Raw genomic sequence first — 18558 nt, 5'->3', positions numbered from 1 at the left:
TGTTGACTTGAGTGCCATCGATGCATAAAGTGCATTGTCCGATGCAATGTTTTTCAGGCAATAAAAGGTGGTTGAACTTGTGGCAAAAGTCATAGGAAAGGAAGGATCACTCGAAGCAGTATAGAGAAAAGTTGGAAGAATCTTTACTCAGGTAGCTACATCAGGAATAATAGAATCTATTTTAACCATGGCATGGCTGGTGGTTGATTGTAGAATCTGTTGGCTTGATCTTAGGCAAAATTGATTGATCGTCGTGTTGTTTTGAATAGCCAGACGACATTAGCGACTGGAGGCATATTCTCACCGATTTTCACTGCTATATCTTGTCTATTTCGATTGAAAATGTCAAATACAAGTGAGCTATTAACTTGAATTTGTTTTTCCTTGCTTATTTGATTTCAGGACGAACTACGGCGCCGAAAGATTGGGAAGGCGAAACACAAACGCTTGCTCGCAGCGAATAATAGGTATTGTTCTACTTGGTGTGTTTTGCATTTGTGATTTGAAATAACACGTTTGTACACGTTGGGCGAAACGAGTATATTGGTTAAATGAACTTTTTGGGGTTTATCCTAAATTTTTCCAAGACGAAGTGGCTGAAACTTTTCCGTCTGGCGCAATGCCGTTTTCGGACACAATTGTCGTATCGTGAATACTTGCCCGTCAACGTCTCATGTGAGTTTAAATATTTTTACAGGAAATACCGGTATATTTGATTACATGTATGTATGTCATGCTAGACATGACGTGTACTGGGTTATTTCAGTTGATCTATTGTGGTTTTGTACTTACAAAACATCTTACCTGTACCATGCTGTACTTTGCTTCTCATATCTACTATAGTTTTACCACAAAATAAAAAATTCTCGGGAAAGCAAGTTACGTTTACTAGGCTTCATAATCATATGGCCGTGAATAGTTTTTTTTTAATAAGGTTTTCCTTTTTATTTTTTCAGGAATGAATGAATCGTCAATCGTCAGAGATGGATGTCGCCTTGGGACATTTATGCACGCAAATACAAAACTCAATTTGATTTCGGTTGAAATATGCATGAATAAAATAAATTGCATGGGATTTGGCTTTTTTGGCTGAGATGCTGAACACTCTTCTGTTTGCCTCCTTGATTTTGAAATTTTCGGTTTGCGGTTTTTGCATGATAATCTGGTCGTGTCAAGCGCATGCGGAGTAAATACAAGTGATTTGGGGCCCCATCACTTGTATTTTTTCCATCTTGAACGGCAATAGTCCGGACAAAAAATATCGCTCACAGAGCACCTAAAACCTGAAAATGCATGAGAAATTGTATTTCTAGAAGGAGAAAAAAGTCGAGTGTCATAGTTTTCTCAGGACCATGATGAAAACGATGAATATTTCCTGCAAAACGTGCATGAAATTTTGTATTCGCGTGCGCAATGCGAAGGCCTTGGACGAGTGGCGTAGGAGATGTCGAAGGTATACAATCGTGTTTTTAGTGATCATTTTATCCCGAATGCTATATTCATAAGTGACATCTCTCTCTTGTCGAAAGATCAGATGTTGTGAAGGATCATCGCAGGATCAGAAGGATGATGAAGGATCGTCGCAGGATCGTCGAAGGTATACAATCGCGTTTTTAGTGATCATTTTATCCCGATTGCAATATTCATAAGTGACATCTCTCTCTTGTCGAAAGATCAGATGTTGTGAAGGATTATCGCAGGATCAGAAGGATGATGAAGGATCGTCGCAGGATCAGACGGACGAATGGACGACGCGAATGGTGTACAAGTAGAAGCTGGTTGAGGTACATACTAAAAGTATACCAATTAGAGTAATGCATGATTAATGTATGTGCATGTTTTATTCTCGGATTGATTCCTGCTGGTGGTCTAACCTAGTATATTCACACATCAAGTGACATTCAACTATTTCGACAATGCATGATAACAGGAAATTCTCACAGCTCTTATGAGGGCGTTTTCGAAGTTATGAAACATTCCTAGTTACTGTATGTCACTTGAGTGTGAATTTTAACGATTTATCGTGGAAAAACTTGAAAAATATAAGACCAGCTTAACTCACTTAACTGTCTACGGAAAAATGCGTAGATGGCATAGATTTGGCGTTAAATGTTGAAATAAAAGTAAGCGAATGCAATTAGCAAGCATTATCGACGCGCACGCAACGAAAAATATATCGACTTCGTATTGGCCTAAATTTAGATTAATACGAAGGTAATCCAGTGTACTTATATGATTATATAAGTTCTCTGTTTAGCCTGTTATAATGCGACCTATCCGAAGGACCGTCTGTCTGTGGCATCAAAAATTATAATTTTGTCTTTGAGCATTTAAATTCTAATGATTGGAGTTTGAATTAATGAAGAAAAAATGACTGTTGCATGTTTAGACATTATCACTCTTCTGTTTCCCTTGTTGTTATTAGTTTTTCGGATTGTCGTTTAAACTCTGAAAATCCAGTTGAATGAGTTGATCTCAAACATGAAGGAAATAAACATATTCTTATCATTTTGACCAACTTGAAGAAGTTTGATTATAACTTTGATACATCACAATTAACATATTGCATGACTGGACTGAACTTATATAGTGGGGTTATCTGGGGGAATACTGTTCAAACTGCAGGTGTTAATATTGTATAATATCATCTTGCCTAAAAAGATAAACCTTTAAAGAGAAACCCTTTGCATTTTGACACACTTACTATGTTGTTTAATTTTTTTGCACGCCCACCGTCGAGATGTTGTTGGAGAAGAACACAACTGTTTGGAATGGAGCAGAGAAGCAAGTGAAATTCTGTACATTGTTTACCAAGGGTAATTATTATACGGTGCGAAAGGTAAGGGACATTGATTATATAGCCCTAGTGAGTAAGTTGCATGTTGAGCCCAATTACGTTTATTTCTTTCATTTTTGTATAAGACCTTCAACCGTAAAAAAATCGTAATCCAGAAAGTAAAAAAAAATAAATAAAAACGGTGCATGAGGTGCATGTTTTAAGAACTGGGAGTAGTAGAAGAGTGAGTGTTGTCTACATCGGTTTGAGATGAAAAAGATTCGTATTCTTTATCATAAAATGATCATTTGAATAATTGAAATAATTTTTGTTGCCACTGTCAGACAAAGCGCTTTTAAATTTCTAAGAGCACGGTTTTTTGCAACCGACGAGCATGCGCGCTGCGCGGGTTAGACCACCAGCAGGACCGAGTTAACGAAGCTCGAGAATTTCATTGGTAATTCCTGAGATTCGGTTCGGATTGCGCGGAACTGAAACAGTGCATGAACTATAAATAAAAACTGAACCGTAACAGCGGACGATTTCTAATAAAAATACCAAATTCGGACCGCCGGTCAGGTAACCTGAAATTCAGGTTACCATTGGAGGGTTTTTCTCCGGGCACTCCGGTTTCCCTCCTTTTCGTTTGGCTTTGAAAAACAGTGTCCATGTCTGGGGCCAAACCAAAACGTGTTCGTTCATAATGATAAAAACGCGTGTGTGGCTTCTGGGTTTGATCCCCACAACACTGTCGTAAAAGAATTTTAAAAATTTGCCGGTAGTGAAAAGTTTTGGGTAATGAGAATTTTACATGTACTAAAAAGGCGTCAATCCATCGCCAATTTAAAAATTTGGGAGGGGGTTCTCGGTTTAAATTGAATAAATTAATGTTATATTAATTCAACAGATATCAGTTTATTTAGGCTGTGATGAGTCGAAGAGTGTTTGGCATTAATTAATACATTCTCTTCGCCTTGCTCTATTCTCTGAGCCATTGCTTTTGACCCCAAGTTGCTTTGCTCTTTACATCTTTTAAAATGTGTATAAGATAGTAAGAACAAAAATAAATGGCGTGTTTAGGCCGGTGTTTAAACAATGCATTTCACTTCTCACGCCGAGATGAAAATTGAAAAATGCAGTAATCCATTTAAAAAGAAACAGGGGGGAGTGACCAGACTCAGAATTGAGCCTCTGTGGTAATAACTATGGTTGTTCACGATAAAAACGATAAATAATATATTGAATTTCGATTTCGGATACTGTTCCTTTAGCAACTTGATAAGAAGAATGTTTTAAAGATGTAAAATATTCTTTACAACTTTATTAAAAGGATATAACTGTGTATTTCTTGCGCTGACCGTATTTCAAGTAACCAGAGCAATGTTCGTTCTTGCAATTTGCATACTGCTCTTTTCTTGTGTCATTTCAACTGAGGATAGCGCCTCACTGTCAAATGATTGTAACGATGCAACCGTAGGAGATTGTGGGTGTTCAAAAACCTCTCGAGCTGATAGCATAGTTAAAAAGTCAGAAAAACTGGACAATCCTGAAAAGAATAAGTGGACAGAACCAAACGTTTTCCATAGCAACCCAGAACATATTCATGGCCTTAAGTATAGTTCAATGGTACTTTTAAAAGGTGAGACATTTCTGATGGGAACTGATAACCCAAAAATTGTATCTGATGGTGAGGGTCCAGCAAGAGCTGTTAAGCTGGGTGCATTTCATATGGATCAATATGAAGTTAGCAATCATGATTTTGGAATTTTTGTTAATAAGACTGGTTATGTCACTGAGGTGAGTGAATCATTATTATGTTAGAATTAAATACAAAAAATACTTTGTGTTAATGCCCAGAATATAATATATTATTTCCTCATTTGAAAGCAGCAATTATAGGTTGTACTAACAAAGTTAATAATTGTTAATTAATTACTCCTAGCTATAGTTGCTAATTTTCTTGTCACAATATGACCTGATGAAGAAAAGAATTTATTACCAGGTACTAGGACGTACATCGCCTGGTGTTAAGAAGGTGTTAAGCAAGAATTATGCAGAGGGTTAAAATTCATGGCCAGTGCAGACTATTTTCCAATCATTACATATTCATTGTAGTATAAATATTTAAACAACAAATAGGCAGAAAAGTTTGGCACCTCATTTGTCCTTGAAAGCAAACTGAATGAAGACATAAAAAGAAGAATTACCCAAGCAGTAAGTGGGCTTTTTTAACATTTTCTGATTAAAATATTAGAACATACATAGAGTATACAGTAGTCATCCATTCTAAGAATTTTTTTGAAAATTTCAGGTTGCTGGTTCTCCTTGGTGGCTACCAGTTGAAGGAGCAAATTGGAAACATCCAGAAGGTCTGGGATCTAGTATCATGTCAAGGTGCATATTGTACCATATTTTACAAAGTTGCAAGACATATAGTATGTTTGCTGTGTATCAATCTGTAAATATAGTTAGGCAAAATGGGCGAAGAGCTGTTATTTATAACTGAGAAATGATACAAATAAATGCAAGTATGCAGTCCTTTTTAGATTAGATCATCCTGTTCTACATGTGTCATGGAATGATGCAATGGCATATTGTACATGGCTTGGTAAACGACTCCCTACTGAAGCAGAATGGGAATTTGCTTGTCGTGGTGGATTGCAGAAAAAGTATGGTTTACCTGGTTCTATGCTAATTTAAGTGATCTCTTAAATTTTATATTGTAGATCTTGTACCGTGTTCGTGATTGATTGGAACTTTTCCTACTGGTTTTTCCTATATTGTGTCTTATTTGTTTATTTTACTTTGGCTAAAGATTTATCACAGTATTCACATCTTCTTTCCTCGTATTCTACTACAGGATGTTTCCCTGGGGAAACACTTTCAAAGTGAAAGGAAAACATCAATGTAATACTTGGCAAGGTGATTTTCCAAGCAGTGACAAGGGTGAGGATGGTCATGATGGACCAGCACCTGTGTGGACATTCAAACAGAATAATTTTGATCTTCATAATATGGTTGGTAACGTTTGGGAGTGGACAGCTGATTGGTGGGGCATCAGACACACCAAAGAATTCTACGAAAATCCTGTAAGTGAAATGTTTAACCACAGAATATCTCTAAAATAGGAAAGAACATGACATGTACAAACATTCGTCAAAAAGCAATTCATCGACTTTGGCGAAAAACACGATCTTAAAATTGAAAGTGTCGGATCGATTTTTTTATTTATTTGTTCCGCGAAAGACTTTCGATAACTTTCAACGAGACACTTTCAATAACTTTTAAAGTTATTACGTCTTTTTTCATGGCAAATCGTGCTTACGCCGACTACTAGAAATGATACTTGAGCCAAGGTAAAGTTTGACTAAGACATTTGCCTGCGCTAATGAAGCTCGTTAAATCATGGCAATCTATTAAGGAACATGCAAAACTGTGATTTCGCTCCAACACACACTTTTCGTGATATTGTTAATTTGTCAGAATTTTGCTGGAATAACAAATTTAATTTCAGCGTGATTAATTCATGGGAAATTTTTATGGAAATTGGATTGTCCTTTTTGACTGTTCGTGATCAGTATTTTATAAGCAAAAATATTTCACAAATAAAATGTATTTTAAAATATTGTAAAAAATCATGTTGTCAGACAATCGATCAATAATATTTCGTGCTAAATATAAATTATAAAGTGAATTCTGGCTGCACTATGAATATCTATTTTATTTAGGTTGGCCCTAGTTTCGGTAAAGACAAAGTAAAGAAAGGAGGATCTTACATGTGTCATAAGGTGACGATGAAAACACTGTTAACTTCATATTACGCTGGATTATCGAGGTAGCGGGTGCGATTGAATAAGACTGAAATGGTTGACGAAAGTTGAAATTCTCGCGAAGGAAGTTTAAAGATTTTACGACGTAAAAATGAACTTTTCATTCGGTATCAACATCATTGCAATAAACGTACCACCGCTCACAATAAACTAGTGAAAATATATTCCTAGCTCAAATCCTTTTTTATTTTCTTAGTTAGACTTCATACAAAATTGCAGGTCATAATTATAAAGTCCATTACAGTAATTTATCTTATTTTCCCCTTGTTTTAGTCATTCTGCTACAGATACAGATGTGCTGCCAGAGGTAAAAACACACCAGATAGCTCCGCATCAAACCTTGGTTTTCGTTGTGCAAAGGATTCATAACCTGTTATTAGGTGAATATAATAAGATCAATACTTTGGATGTATTGCATTTTTTAATCATGATTCATTGTTTTTGTCTTTTCAAAAACAAACTTTAATTATTTTTATTCGTTTTTTATTCCCCACTGGCACTGAACTAAACCATAATGCGTTAAAACCTTAAAAAGTGCGTTACCGGTCAAAATGACCGTGTAAGCAAAATTGTTACGACAGTTACGGAACAATTTCTTATCAAGTTTATGCTGATCAGAATTGTGTCGTAGGATAAATTAGAAAGTACATGAGAACGTGATAAGAACAGAATATGACATAGCAAAATTGTAGTGCCATTCTTTGTATTTATTGCTGTTAGAACACCATGCCAGGCTGCTTTTAAAACAAAAATACATTAAGGTGGTGGGTAACACCATCACAGACCTTCACAAAATACTTTGAGAACAACACTCAATTGTGTCATAGATAGATGTTATAGGGCCAAATATGTTATCATACAATATAAATTACAATCGTGGATTAGGAAGATCTATATATATAATGTACTTATTTCTTACGTTCCTTCTTGTTTTTGGTAGTCACAGTAGTACTTGACTTTCTTTTTAGTTTCCTGTTATCATTATCATTCTTTGTCTTGAAATTTTGAAATTTCTTCAGATCTCCACTGAATAAAACCTATTGATTGAAAAGATTAGTTAATGGAGGATAGTTTTAGGGAGCAGTGGAATCATACCAATGGTGCCAACTGTAAGAATTTATTCATTTTAAGAAGTCATCTATTTCACCTTGGATATATAGATAATTCACTTCAAATATCAATCACATTGTTTTACTGTTTTACTATTAAGCCAACCTGCATAATCTACTTTCTTCAAAATAAACTTACAGAATTAGCCCAGCCAGCATGTTGTCCAAAGAGCTCACGAAAATGATCACCTGGAGCAGATAAATTTAAATAATCTGGTCAAAAAAAGTATTAGCTGGCAATACAAATATATATATAATGCTGGCAATATATATGTATATATATGTAGCTCATCAATTCATTGGTAACTATTAAGACATGTCAACATTACCTGCAGAGCTACCGTAACAAAGTACTTCAGTAAAAATTCATGCCAATTACAAAAATGATTTTATTCCAACAACTTACCGATGGCTTTGTAAGCTTTGTTTGTCAAAGTTTTGCTCTTTTTTAACTCTGAGATATTATAATCTCTGCATGATATCTGCCAAACATGAGTATCAACAGGAATTGCATTGGTTTTGTCCAATGACATAAGACAAACACAATCAGCTACCTTGGCTCCAACACCTGGCAACTCACAGAGCTCTGAAACAAACCAATACACAAAAAAAAATGTTAGGCTTAGCTATTCTGGATACATTCCGTAAAGCAGGCTCTTATCTTTTATGCCTTTCCATGACTAAATGCATTATCAATTTTATTTTGGAATAGTAACTTTTAAATTACCAGCATGTGCCTCTGAATATGGAACATCTCGTAATGACATCAACCAATTTTTATCAGATTTCTTCATTAATATTTTAGCTGTCTCATTAATGAATTTAGCTCTATAACCAAACTTCATCTCCCTTAATTCCTGTTCTACTTGAGGTTTTGCTAATGTGGCAATTGATGGGAAATCGTGATATACTACACCATTAACTTCAGCAATGATGTCTCCATACTTGGCACATAATGATTCTACCATTGAACTTATACGAACAATATTGTTGTTTGAAGAGCAAATGAAACTAAATAAATTCTCTACTGGATCTTGTCGAAGTAGACGATAGCCAGGAATATTTGAAGCTACATGTTTAAAATTCTCATCTTTGCTATTCCACCTTTCGTAAAGATCCTTAAGATTAATATTTAATCGGAAATAATCGTTCAGAATATTCTCATTTGCAGTAGAGTCTAACTCTGACAAACTGGGACAGTTTATTTTGTAAAAGATCTCATCAGAGCTTTGCTTGAGGGTCCAAACTTTGCCAGATAGAACACCACACCATTCTTCAAAATTTGTTTTCCTCCACCTAAATGCTTGCCCACATGCAAGAGTGATTGCTAAATTTAAGGCATCGGCTTTGCAAGACAATCGCTTCCAATCTGCAGCCATATTGAATTTTGCAACTTGGTCGCGCCAGGCCCAGGATTACCTTTTCACTTTTCAGTTTTCACCCACCAAATTTCACCCCCGTTTTCACCTAGCAGTAGCGCGATTTTAGCGCGATTTTCGCCTCTCCAAAGTCCAAGGGAATTGTCCAAGGGACTTTAGGGACGGTTTTTACAAAAATTTAAAAAAATATTTATACTAATTGAGATGGGATAGATTTGCCAGGCATACTTGGAAAGGTAATGATCGGAAACCCCTTCTTGGCTCTCATCTATCTCTCTATATCTATATGGCTATAGGACCACCTTCACTATCCTTCTTATGATGATGCTGTGGAAGTTTTTACTTGGTAGTTGGTAATTTGGTGTTCATTGACTGTAAAAATAATTATTTCCAAAGAAATAAATGTTAATAACTTGCATAGCAGGACTAAATTGTCAGGCTGGAAATGTAATATACAGAAACTGCATTGTTGCATTGTTACCAAATGATTGATGTGTGAGTTGAGTAAGGGGCTGTTTACATGAGCCCAGCTACGCAGGCCAAAACTTTCAGCCCAGCTTTAAAGGGAAAAATTCAAGGAAATGGGTTGTTACAGAAACTGGTCATGAGGTAGCAAAAAATATTGAGGGCAGTAAAATCAACAGACATGCTTCAATAGCAGTTCAATGTATAATACTAATATTTAGTGTTGATTTGCAGATGTTGTATTAAACAGTTTTATTGATATTTACAGTAGGTGAAAAGATTTACAAAAATTTAAATTCTCAATGACATTTTCTGTACTATTCTAGCAAACAAAGCATCTAGCAAATTTGCACAACCACTAAAATGTGAGTTTAGATGCATTCCACAATATAACTTGTTATTTAAAAGTACTAAAGTCAAGTTTACAGTTGATGTGGTTCTTGCACCAATATAAATATCATGCAGAGAAAACGGCCATGTTTCATTGAAACAAAAGCTTCCAATGTCTGCAATTTCCAAAGGTGAAAATCTGCCAAAACATTCCCTTTGATATTTATGCAGCCATATCAAATCTAAGTGTTTCTTTTTCCTTATGACTGATTGCAACAGATCCTCATAATATCTAACACTTGATCCAAAATGTCTTATTTTTTTCTTTTGATCAGATAATAACTGAAGTTGCAAAGTTGAGCTGCAATTGCTAATGATATATGCCTGTGACAAATCAGTTTCCATCAATGGTCGATAGTCTACAACTATAGATATTGGTTTTTTATGACATAAAGCTTTACTACTACCAACACGACCAGACATAACACTGGACCATGCTGCAATGAATAATGCTGTCAAAGAACAGTTAAATTTGCTACAATATCCTAGCAGCCGAGCAGTATCTTCCTCTGATAGACTTCTCATGACTATTAAAGGCTTAGATTGTAATTTGCATTGGCTATCTTTCTGCTGGCTAGAAACCCGACTACAAGCAAAACCCATGATGACTTGTTTTAACACTGAAAATATCCTCAATAAAAATGGCTGTCTTAAGTAATCTTCTGTTGGGACAGGTAAATGCGATGTTCTTGTGGTATTAATATGAATGTCACAGTTGACAAGTTGACATAACATGGTGATAAATTCCTGCGTGAACTTTACAATGGAGATCCGATCAATGATAACAGGATCAAATAGAAACAACAAAGTATTAATGTACATTTTGTCTCTTGGTTCATATTGTTCTCGTAGAACAATGGCATTCCAAAAGAGTTCATCATCTGATCTTTCATTATTTACCATTAATTCTTCTTCTAGCACCAGTTTCCAATTACTTGTATTTACAAATCTTAGTTCTGGATCAAATGTTTCTTCATGATTGACAATAAATTCCCTTTTTATACAAGAAATATGCGCATTGTAATAGCTTTTAGACCTGGCTTGAAGTACGGGATACTTTTTAGCTAACAAAAGTAGACTGTTTTTTATATAGTTGCGACTGAGAGTGATCAGAGACTTGAATGATACGACAGCGTATATCTTATTTCCGTATCTGGAGCTTAATTCAGCTTGATAAGTTTCATAAGACCCCATATCTCTTCGCAAATCATGTTTCTTAACATTCTTGACAAATGAACTTTGAAGATATTTTTGCTCATTCTTGAATACAACAGAGTAAGATCTTGATACAACACGCAGAATAAGGTAAATTGAAAACGAAAAAACAGTAAAACTAGCAAAACTGTCCAAAACATAGTTCATTGCCCATTCAAATAAACTGAAAATACAAATTATGCTAAAAATTTCTAGAATTCGAGCGAGATAATTTGAGCATGAAATATGTTTAGTCAGCGTTTGTTTGGAAGAAAGAACGTGAGGTACTTTATGTAAATTTTATGTACATTACTGTAAACGCATCGCATTTCTACATTTACATAGATGATTTTATCAATGATATCCTGGATTTTATAAAGTGATCGCACATTTTTAATAGACAAAGCCATTTTGTCAAAGTCCCACGAGAATAGTCCTCTACACTTAAACAGGGGCTGATTGTTTGTGCAGCGTTTGGCTTAAACCAGTGAATGAGCCAAAACTGATATAAAAATGCTCTCATAGATCTTGTGAAGGAATAAACCTGCATCTTATGCATTAAATATCTTCTTCCATTGACAATTAAACTATTTACATTGAAATATTTCAGCTCAGTTGTCCAATAAAGAGATAATTTTATTTTCCATTTTGAACTTATCCGCTGTTTTAAATATAAAGCTAAACGGCTTTCGTAAGGCGGTATGATATTATTAATATATTAAAGGCCGAAACGTAATTCTCGGCCGTTTTCAAACGTAATTATATCGAGTAACGCCTATTAGTCACTATCACATTAACTCCAAATGGCAACTGCAGTTTGCAAATTAACAAGGCTGTTTTTATATCCGCATTTTTCATGCGCACGGGAAAAACTAGGTTTCTATAGCATATATAAGTAATGGATGATACTTTGTCTTTCACGACCATTTTGGCCGCAATATTACATTCAACAAAAAGTGTCATTTTTATATTATTGTAGCCTGTAGGTTTGTTTCAATTATAAACTAGAAACACCTGCTTTACTCCATTACCACTACAATTACTCCAAATGACATTGATTGGATATTTTGCTGTAGGACGCCAACTGGCAGGTGCTTGAGAGGAGCTGTTACCGTGCACACTGCATGTTGTAAACTGCAGTTTACTGTCGCCAGAATGGAATGAGTTTGTCTTAATCAGTTTAAGATGGTTTCTTTTATATTCTTTGCTTTTATTGGTTTTCCTTCCTCCTTTCCTTTTCAAAGTGATGTTTTTTTCCAAAAAATTGCACAGAAAGGTAAGCTGTAAGTATAAAACAAAACAAAGTATACTGAAACAATCTGGCAAAACTGAGTACAACGTTTATACATGCATATAGCTCGGGAAATACTTATCAAGTACATATAGCCATATAGCCATATATTGTCATAGGCTAATTCCTTTCAAATATATACTGATGCGAGACTGCGAGCGAGTCCATGCAGCTGCACCAAAACATGTAAAACTGATAATGTTTCATTTGAGCACTATTTGCTTTTTTATATTTCATATATTGCTTTAATTTAAAAGAATGCCCAAAAATATTAAATCTTGCATCAAAACCTAGCTCTAAGGCTAGAAACGTGTACATGAAGGACTTCATCAGGTTATTAAGACTTCTAGTTTAAAATTAAATGGTCGAAAAAGGGGGGGGGGGGATATGACCGTCAGGCGGAAAATATCTGTAATTTTTACGCCAACACGAACCAGTAGAAACTATTCATATTCTGGCACTGCAGGTTTTTGATCGCGAAATAGCTAAATGAACGGCTGCAGAAATAAATTTATATATATAAATAAATTTATTTCTGCAGCCGTTTATTTAGCTATTTCGCGATTAAAACCTGCAGTGCCAGAATATGCTTATCGATCAAAGTGAGAAAATGCAATCGTAAATGCATTAAAAATGTTATCCATATATGGAAATATAATGTATATGCAGTTTAATATAAACCATTATGAATGCAGTGTCAATGTGAACAACGTTAGGTGTTACGAGATGCTGATGATGTTTTTTACGTGGCTGCTCAAAATACTCTGTGCTAAGAATTCTAAAGAATTACTACTACAAAGATACACTGTGTCGTCTGTGTCTCTGAGTATTCAAGTGTTCATGCGATAAAACTGCAATAACTTTCAAAAGTAGTTGGGATACTTAGTAATTAAGAGCGAAAATAGCTGTAAACCTCGTCTATAACGGAACTATCAGTTGTTCAATCCCCATATTCAATGTTATTGATGCGATGAGCAACATCCACGCATAAGTTAGGTCTAAACAACATTGATTAAGGGGTGAGGGAGGGAGCAAAATATTGTACGACTTTGTCTACATGGCCCAAGACTTTTGAAACTGTTTGAATATCTATATTCATTATAGTCAATTCCATAAGATCTTTCGAAAACGCACTGACAAAAATAGTATATATCGCTAAAAAGCCAGTCCTTTCTCTTCTCAGATGCTCTTGTGAGAGAGGCTGGTTATTCAAAAAGATGAAAAACGAATTAGGTAGTTGGCTATATATGGTATATCTTTGGAAGCATACCCAGTAAATTCTTTGTGGAGGAATATGGGGAGGGGGTAGCTGTATCGCACATGCTTGGCCGATTGATCCAAATCTCTCGTCAAAAGCGCTGATAAATATCCACAGATCATATTTCATCAAACATTTATTAATACAAAAATCGGCGAAACAATCCGATGCGAGATTGACACTTCTTTACCATCTTACTCACAATGCGAATGCAATTAATGGTGACGCTGAACTGACTTTGTTAAATGTGTGAAACCAGTCCCGTACATTTATCATTTTCAGGGCTCAGATTAAGTAGTGAATATGTATTGAAAAACATCTCTGCAACGTCTGCAGTCGATTGTGGCTTCCAATGTTTACATGAAGAATGTTGTGGATCAATCACCTACCACGAACAAACGTTATACAAGGGGAATTGTCAGTTAAACAAAGTGCTTTTGAATTCTTCCAGCACTTTAGTTCGAGATGAAAATGCTAGTTATTACGAACTTATTGATGTTCACAAGGTAAGAGCAATGCTGTACAAAGTCAAACATGATCAACATAAAATAGATGCTTTATTGAATAAAATGAGGTAGAGTCCAGAAATGTTTAACATATGCTGTAATAAATGGGATACATTGTCATTGCAATTTTATATCCTTCAAAGCACTTTATAAAGTCTACACCTTATATATAATGTCTGGTGCAGAGTATACGTTATTCGCACGTCAACTATGCAAGTTTTTATTGTAATTTCAGACTTTAAATCGCTGCTGCTTCATCGAGTGTCAAAATAATGGACGTTGCGATAAAATGACTGAGACATGTGTGTGTTTGGATGGCTTAACGGGGAGTTTGTGTGAAATATGTAAGTCATTAACTTACAGCACTTTTTTATCGCGCATAGAAACTCTCCAATCTTTGATTATATGAAGCTTTTTCATAACATAAATAAATGTTTTAAGCATATTTCAAATTTTTTAGCAAATGAAAATGACGAAAACGATCTTCCCGAGTCGTGTTTAGAAATTAAGAGTCGGAGCAACGAGTCCAGCTCTGGCATGTACTGGATCAAATTAAATATATCAGACGGAGCGATGATCAACAACAAAACCCAAGTTTACTGTGACATGGATACATACGGAGGAGGCTGGACACTTGTCTATTCTTACACCTTCACTAATTACGACGACTTTTTTCATGACAGCAATGCTATAATCCCACGTCCAAACTGGCCAGCTCCCATAGCTGATGTTGAGATCTCTGTCGTTGCTCCACAGAATGAAACAACACTAGGGTCAATGGATTATAATCTTTGGCAACAGATTGGAGAAGAATTCTTAATCAAATCAAATATTAACGACTGGATTGTTTGTAAACCGGATGGTGGAAGCTTGGTTCGTGATGTTGATGGAGATCTATCATGTAGAAATATAAAAAATGTCGCTACCGCATGTCAAGGAGTAGAACCATATGCTATCTCCTGGGAAAGCGATTGTGGGCCTCGTATATATGCATCCACCACGTTTTATCGGTTTGATGGATCAGAAAATTATTGTTATCCGTCACACGATCCGTGCAACTCAGGAAGTACAGACAACCACAAGAGAAATGTTCTTAACCCTGGTGGGAAAATATTTCTTCGGTGAATAATAATTGACAATAATAACGTGGTACTGTGAAAGTACGATCGATATTGCTTCATTTGCAATAAACCATTGTCCTCGCAGTGCAAAGTTTTCATAAATATATAAAAAGTAAAATAGCTATCACTAAAACTTTAGCTATCTTAAGGAATACATGTAACATGGGGTAAACATATATAGATTGCACTAAACTTTTGGTTCTTTGAAAACCTAGTTAAATGAAGAAACAGATGCTTATGACAAATAGTTTTGTCAATTAAGGAAAAATAAAGTACTTTTATTGCTTTCACTGTCAAAAATTCATGCATCAATTGGCGTACATCAAACGCTGTTTTGGAGAGACGCAGTGTCTTTCCTTGAGCAACTTTATCGTTATTCTATAGTGTTTATTCTATCGTACAGCAAGTATCACTTATACTAGCCATGCTAAGAATTCCACACATTATTTAAAACTCGATACTAATTATGCTTTCTCGCCTAACACCATATGAATACCTGCTTTATCGAAATATTTTCTATTTTAATCGTTTTTCTCTCTTAGTATTTTTATTATCTCTTTCTTTTCTTTAATCTTTGCTTCTAAATCGGAAATAATCTGTTCCTAAAAAGAAATTCAGGTATAAAAACAATAAATTTACTCGCTTTAAATAAGAAGCCAATGAGAAATGTATTAAAACAACGGATGCTTGTGGCAATTAATTCAAGAAAAAGTGAAATATGACTCTGGCAACCTAAAAAAAGTCACACACACTCAAACTCATTGAGTGGAAGATCTCAATCTTATAGCATTTCTACGGAGGTATTTCCATTCAAATGAGGGGCATGTTACATACGCCCGATGTAGCGGTACGCCTGAGGTACGTGGTATTACATACTCCCGGGGTAGCGGTACGCCCGAGGTGGTATTACATACGCCAGGGGTAGCCGAGATTCAACGAAGTGCGAGATTCGTTAGTGTTAAATTGTCTGGTTTATTACATTACACCACTACCAGGATCATGTTATTATAATATTCATTTTGATAATCAATAGTAAAAATCATTTCACGCATAATTAAGCTACGCCTGACTGTGTGCTTTTGCTTTACTTTATCCAAACAAAATTGAATGATCAGCAGTGTAACCTAAATCCTATTATTACAGTATTTCTTGATAGTTGTCTTTAACAATATACATACATTGCGACAGGCTAATTATCGTCGCTCTTTTTTCTTTAAACGCGCGCTTTCTACCTTTGGGGATTTGCAACACGGAGCAGCAAAATACAAGCAATTACAAATTCACTGTCGGCAGTTTACTAAAGCAGGAATCGAACAGTTCAACCAACTCTCCGAGCAAAGAGTATTTTACAACCCATAGACTTTAGCGCCACGAAAGTCGAAAACGATTTTCTGGACTTAATCCGCCTGACAAAATGACAACATATAAAAACGTTCAAAATAAAGAAAACATCGTTGCTGTGAGAGCCTTGCTGCGAGTTTTGTGAGTCGAGAAGGAAAACTACACGTGGTATTCAATCGCTCGCCGCTCGCGTAATGTTGCTGACGTTTCAAAATCCACCTTCAACAGGATTACAAGGTTAGACTTATGTTAGTTACCACACGAGTTATTGTCCTGTCAACTATGTTATGTCCAATGGTTAACTAACGCTGTAAAACCCCCGATTTTCCTTCGTTATTAAAGACGAAGCAGGAATTGCATTAAAGATGTCTATAGATTAGCCAACTCCCGACATGGGAACAAATAATCACCAAAGGAGTACCCATACAATAAATACTTAAACTCTCATGAAAATCTCAGCGTTTGCGCACCACTTTGTAGGAACATTGTGCTTGCATTGCAACATTATGCCTTACATGATAACCATTTGGAGCTAGATATGCTATACCTATATATTTACGTAAGCGACAGTGTTACCTGTAATAGCACGAGAAAATCTTTGTTAAAACATTTAAGATTTTTATTCCAAGGCACTTTAAATATATCAGAGATATCACTGTGTAAACAACAAAGCAAAAACAGTGAAAACACCACAATCCTTTGTCCTTAGAAAGGGCGGTCGACTATTGTAACCGCAATGGGAGGAATGTTAGATCAAATTTTGAACCAGTTCAGAACGTTATATCTTATCATAGACAATCCAAAGACAGTTTGGATTGTCTATGGTCTTATATATCTCCGATGGTTTGTGGGTTACTGTTAAGTGTTTCCCACCAGACCCACCTTTTCAACGGACCAGACTTTATTTTGTATATAAAACCCAATGGCTCCCCCAATGCCTGCTGCCAGAACTAGTTGGATAAACAGTGATGTTTTTGGTCCAATCATTTTATTTCTTAAAATTTGTAAAAAAGATTTACTCAGGTTTGCTGTGCCGGGCTTTACGAAGTCAGGTTTTTACTTTGTTTATAATGATACGATGTCGCCATATTGAATATCACAACAGATGTACTTTATGTAGTAACAGTTGTTGTGTACAATAAACCGTCTTTGTCTTAGCTATGCTTGATGCTCGCTCAATTTTCTACCGGTGTAAAACAACTGATGCTGTGCGGCACTTCAATGACTTCATGCTGGATAGTTTTTATTAAGTTACAGCTAAGCCAACCCTCTCCGAGAAAAAAATATTTAGTAGCAATGCATAGAAGTGTTTGCTGTTAAAACGACCAGAGGTGTTTCAGTCTATGGTAAGGCAGTCAGTGGCGTATAAACTAGAACGATAATTGGGGGGGTGAATATTCATATATCCAATTCGAATTTTTTTTGTAATTGCAATAGTTTACAATAGAAATCCGTCGGGCAGAAGTGAATATATGAATATTCACCCCCCCCCGCCCCAATTATCGCTCTAGTTACACCCCTGAAGGCAGTCGTGAGTTGTCATCCACATTGGATATTTTATATCCTTATTTTAAACTCGTTTATGCTTACGAGAACCTACATTACGCCGGCGATACGCGTGTGTGGAAGAGTGCAAATTACTGTTCAGTGTTCATATCATTAGTTAGCAATAATTTCTAACTGTTTGTGCTTTAAATTGTTGGCATTGTTGCAAACATCATATCCTTCAAAGTGAAGTAATGCACTGAGCCGTTTCACATTACCAGTGTGATTAATGTGATTAATTTCATACTTTCTTCAAAATAGAATGCGCAATTTTACGTTCTTTAAAACGTGCGGAAAAGCCCAAATTAGTCTTGCATCCTAGTTAGTTCTACTTTCAGAAGATGTGTTTGCTG

The 18558-nt window shown here is 35.6% G+C and overlaps 3 protein-coding genes across 7 annotated transcripts; 2 read left to right on the top strand and 1 right to left on the bottom strand.

The window, feature by feature from the left end:
- The first annotated feature begins 3744 nt into the window (after positions 1-3744).
- On the top strand, positions 3745-12240 carry LOC114521261 (formylglycine-generating enzyme-like). 5 transcript variants are annotated; one of them, XR_003686795.1, is made up of 9 exons: positions 3745-4573; positions 4916-4990; positions 5088-5170; positions 5323-5445; positions 5637-5865; positions 6505-6564; positions 6880-6986; positions 9886-9924; positions 10225-10301. XR_003686795.1 is itself a non-coding variant. In XM_028541630.1 (8 exons), exons 1-7 carry the CDS (start codon positions 4157-4159, stop codon positions 6973-6975), a joined length of 1083 nt encoding a protein of 360 aa, XP_028397431.1. In that variant the 5' UTR covers positions 3745-4156; the 3' UTR covers positions 6976-6986; positions 12220-12240. The 5 variants fall into 5 exon arrangements, 3 of the variants coding, with proteins under 3 accessions (XP_028397431.1, XP_028397429.1, XP_028397430.1); XR_003686794.1 differs by lacking the exons at positions 9886-9924; positions 10225-10301 and adding exons at positions 7626-7715; positions 7857-8201; XM_028541630.1 differs by lacking the exons at positions 9886-9924; positions 10225-10301 and adding an exon at positions 12220-12240.
- LOC114521262 (N-glycosylase/DNA lyase-like) lies at positions 7489-9236 on the bottom strand. Its single transcript, XM_028541631.1, has 4 exons — positions 8443-9236; positions 8122-8301; positions 7855-7904; positions 7489-7643 (listed from the first exon to the last, which is right to left on the bottom strand). The coding sequence occupies exons 1-4, from the start codon at positions 9092-9094 to the stop codon at positions 7515-7517; spliced, it is 1011 nt and encodes a 336-aa protein (XP_028397432.1). The 5' UTR covers positions 9095-9236; the 3' UTR covers positions 7489-7514.
- A 32-nt stretch (positions 12241-12272) lies between the features above and the next one.
- LOC114521260 lies at positions 12273-15406 on the top strand. Its single transcript, XM_028541627.1, has 4 exons — positions 12273-12419; positions 13975-14198; positions 14434-14542; positions 14659-15406. Exons 1-4 carry the CDS (start codon positions 12329-12331, stop codon positions 15321-15323), a joined length of 1089 nt encoding a protein of 362 aa, XP_028397428.1. The 5' UTR covers positions 12273-12328; the 3' UTR covers positions 15324-15406.
- The last annotated feature ends 3152 nt before the right edge of the window (positions 15407-18558 follow it).

The sequence above is a fragment of the Dendronephthya gigantea genome, unplaced genomic scaffold (assembly GCF_004324835.1).
Source record: "Dendronephthya gigantea isolate DGI-Jeju-01 unplaced genomic scaffold, DenGig_1.0 000020F, whole genome shotgun sequence".
NCBI classification, from domain to species: Eukaryota; Metazoa; Cnidaria; class Anthozoa; order Malacalcyonacea; family Nephtheidae; genus Dendronephthya; species Dendronephthya gigantea.
The sequence above is the reverse complement of the archived record's forward strand: the minus strand, read 5'-3'. Positions and strand labels throughout refer to the sequence as shown.

What these genes read in the sequence shown, in the direction of transcription:
- LOC114521261 (XM_028541630.1), top strand. Translation starts at nt 4,157, where the DNA reads ATGTTCGTTCTTGCAATTTGCATACTGCTCTTTTCTTGTGTCATTTCA. An exon ending in AAGAATTCTACGAAAATCCT is followed by an intron (nt 5,866 to 6,504) that starts GTAAGTGAAATG and finishes TATTTTATTTAG; the next exon opens with GTTGGCCCTAGTTTCGGTAA. An exon ending in GATCTTACATGTGTCATAAG is followed by an intron (nt 6,565 to 6,879) that starts GTGACGATGAAA and finishes CCCTTGTTTTAG; the next exon opens with TCATTCTGCTACAGATACAG.
- LOC114521262 (XM_028541631.1), bottom strand. Translation starts at nt 9,094, where the DNA reads ATGGCTGCAGATTGGAAGCGATTGTCTTGCAAAGCCGATGCCTTAAAT. An exon ending in ATATTCAGAGGCACATGCTG is followed by an intron (nt 8,302 to 8,442) that starts GTAATTTAAAAG and finishes GGTTTGTTTCAG; the next exon opens with AGCTCTGTGAGTTGCCAGGT. An exon ending in ATGCTGGCTGGGCTAATTCT is followed by an intron (nt 7,644 to 7,854) that starts GTAAGTTTATTT and finishes TTCAATCAATAG; the next exon opens with GTTTTATTCAGTGGAGATCT.
- LOC114521260 (XM_028541627.1), top strand. Translation starts at nt 12,329, where the DNA reads ATGGTTTCTTTTATATTCTTTGCTTTTATTGGTTTTCCTTCCTCCTTT. An exon ending in CCAAAAAATTGCACAGAAAG is followed by an intron (nt 12,420 to 13,974) that starts GTAAGCTGTAAG and finishes TATCATTTTCAG; the next exon opens with GGCTCAGATTAAGTAGTGAA. An exon ending in AACTTATTGATGTTCACAAG is followed by an intron (nt 14,199 to 14,433) that starts GTAAGAGCAATG and finishes TTGTAATTTCAG; the next exon opens with ACTTTAAATCGCTGCTGCTT.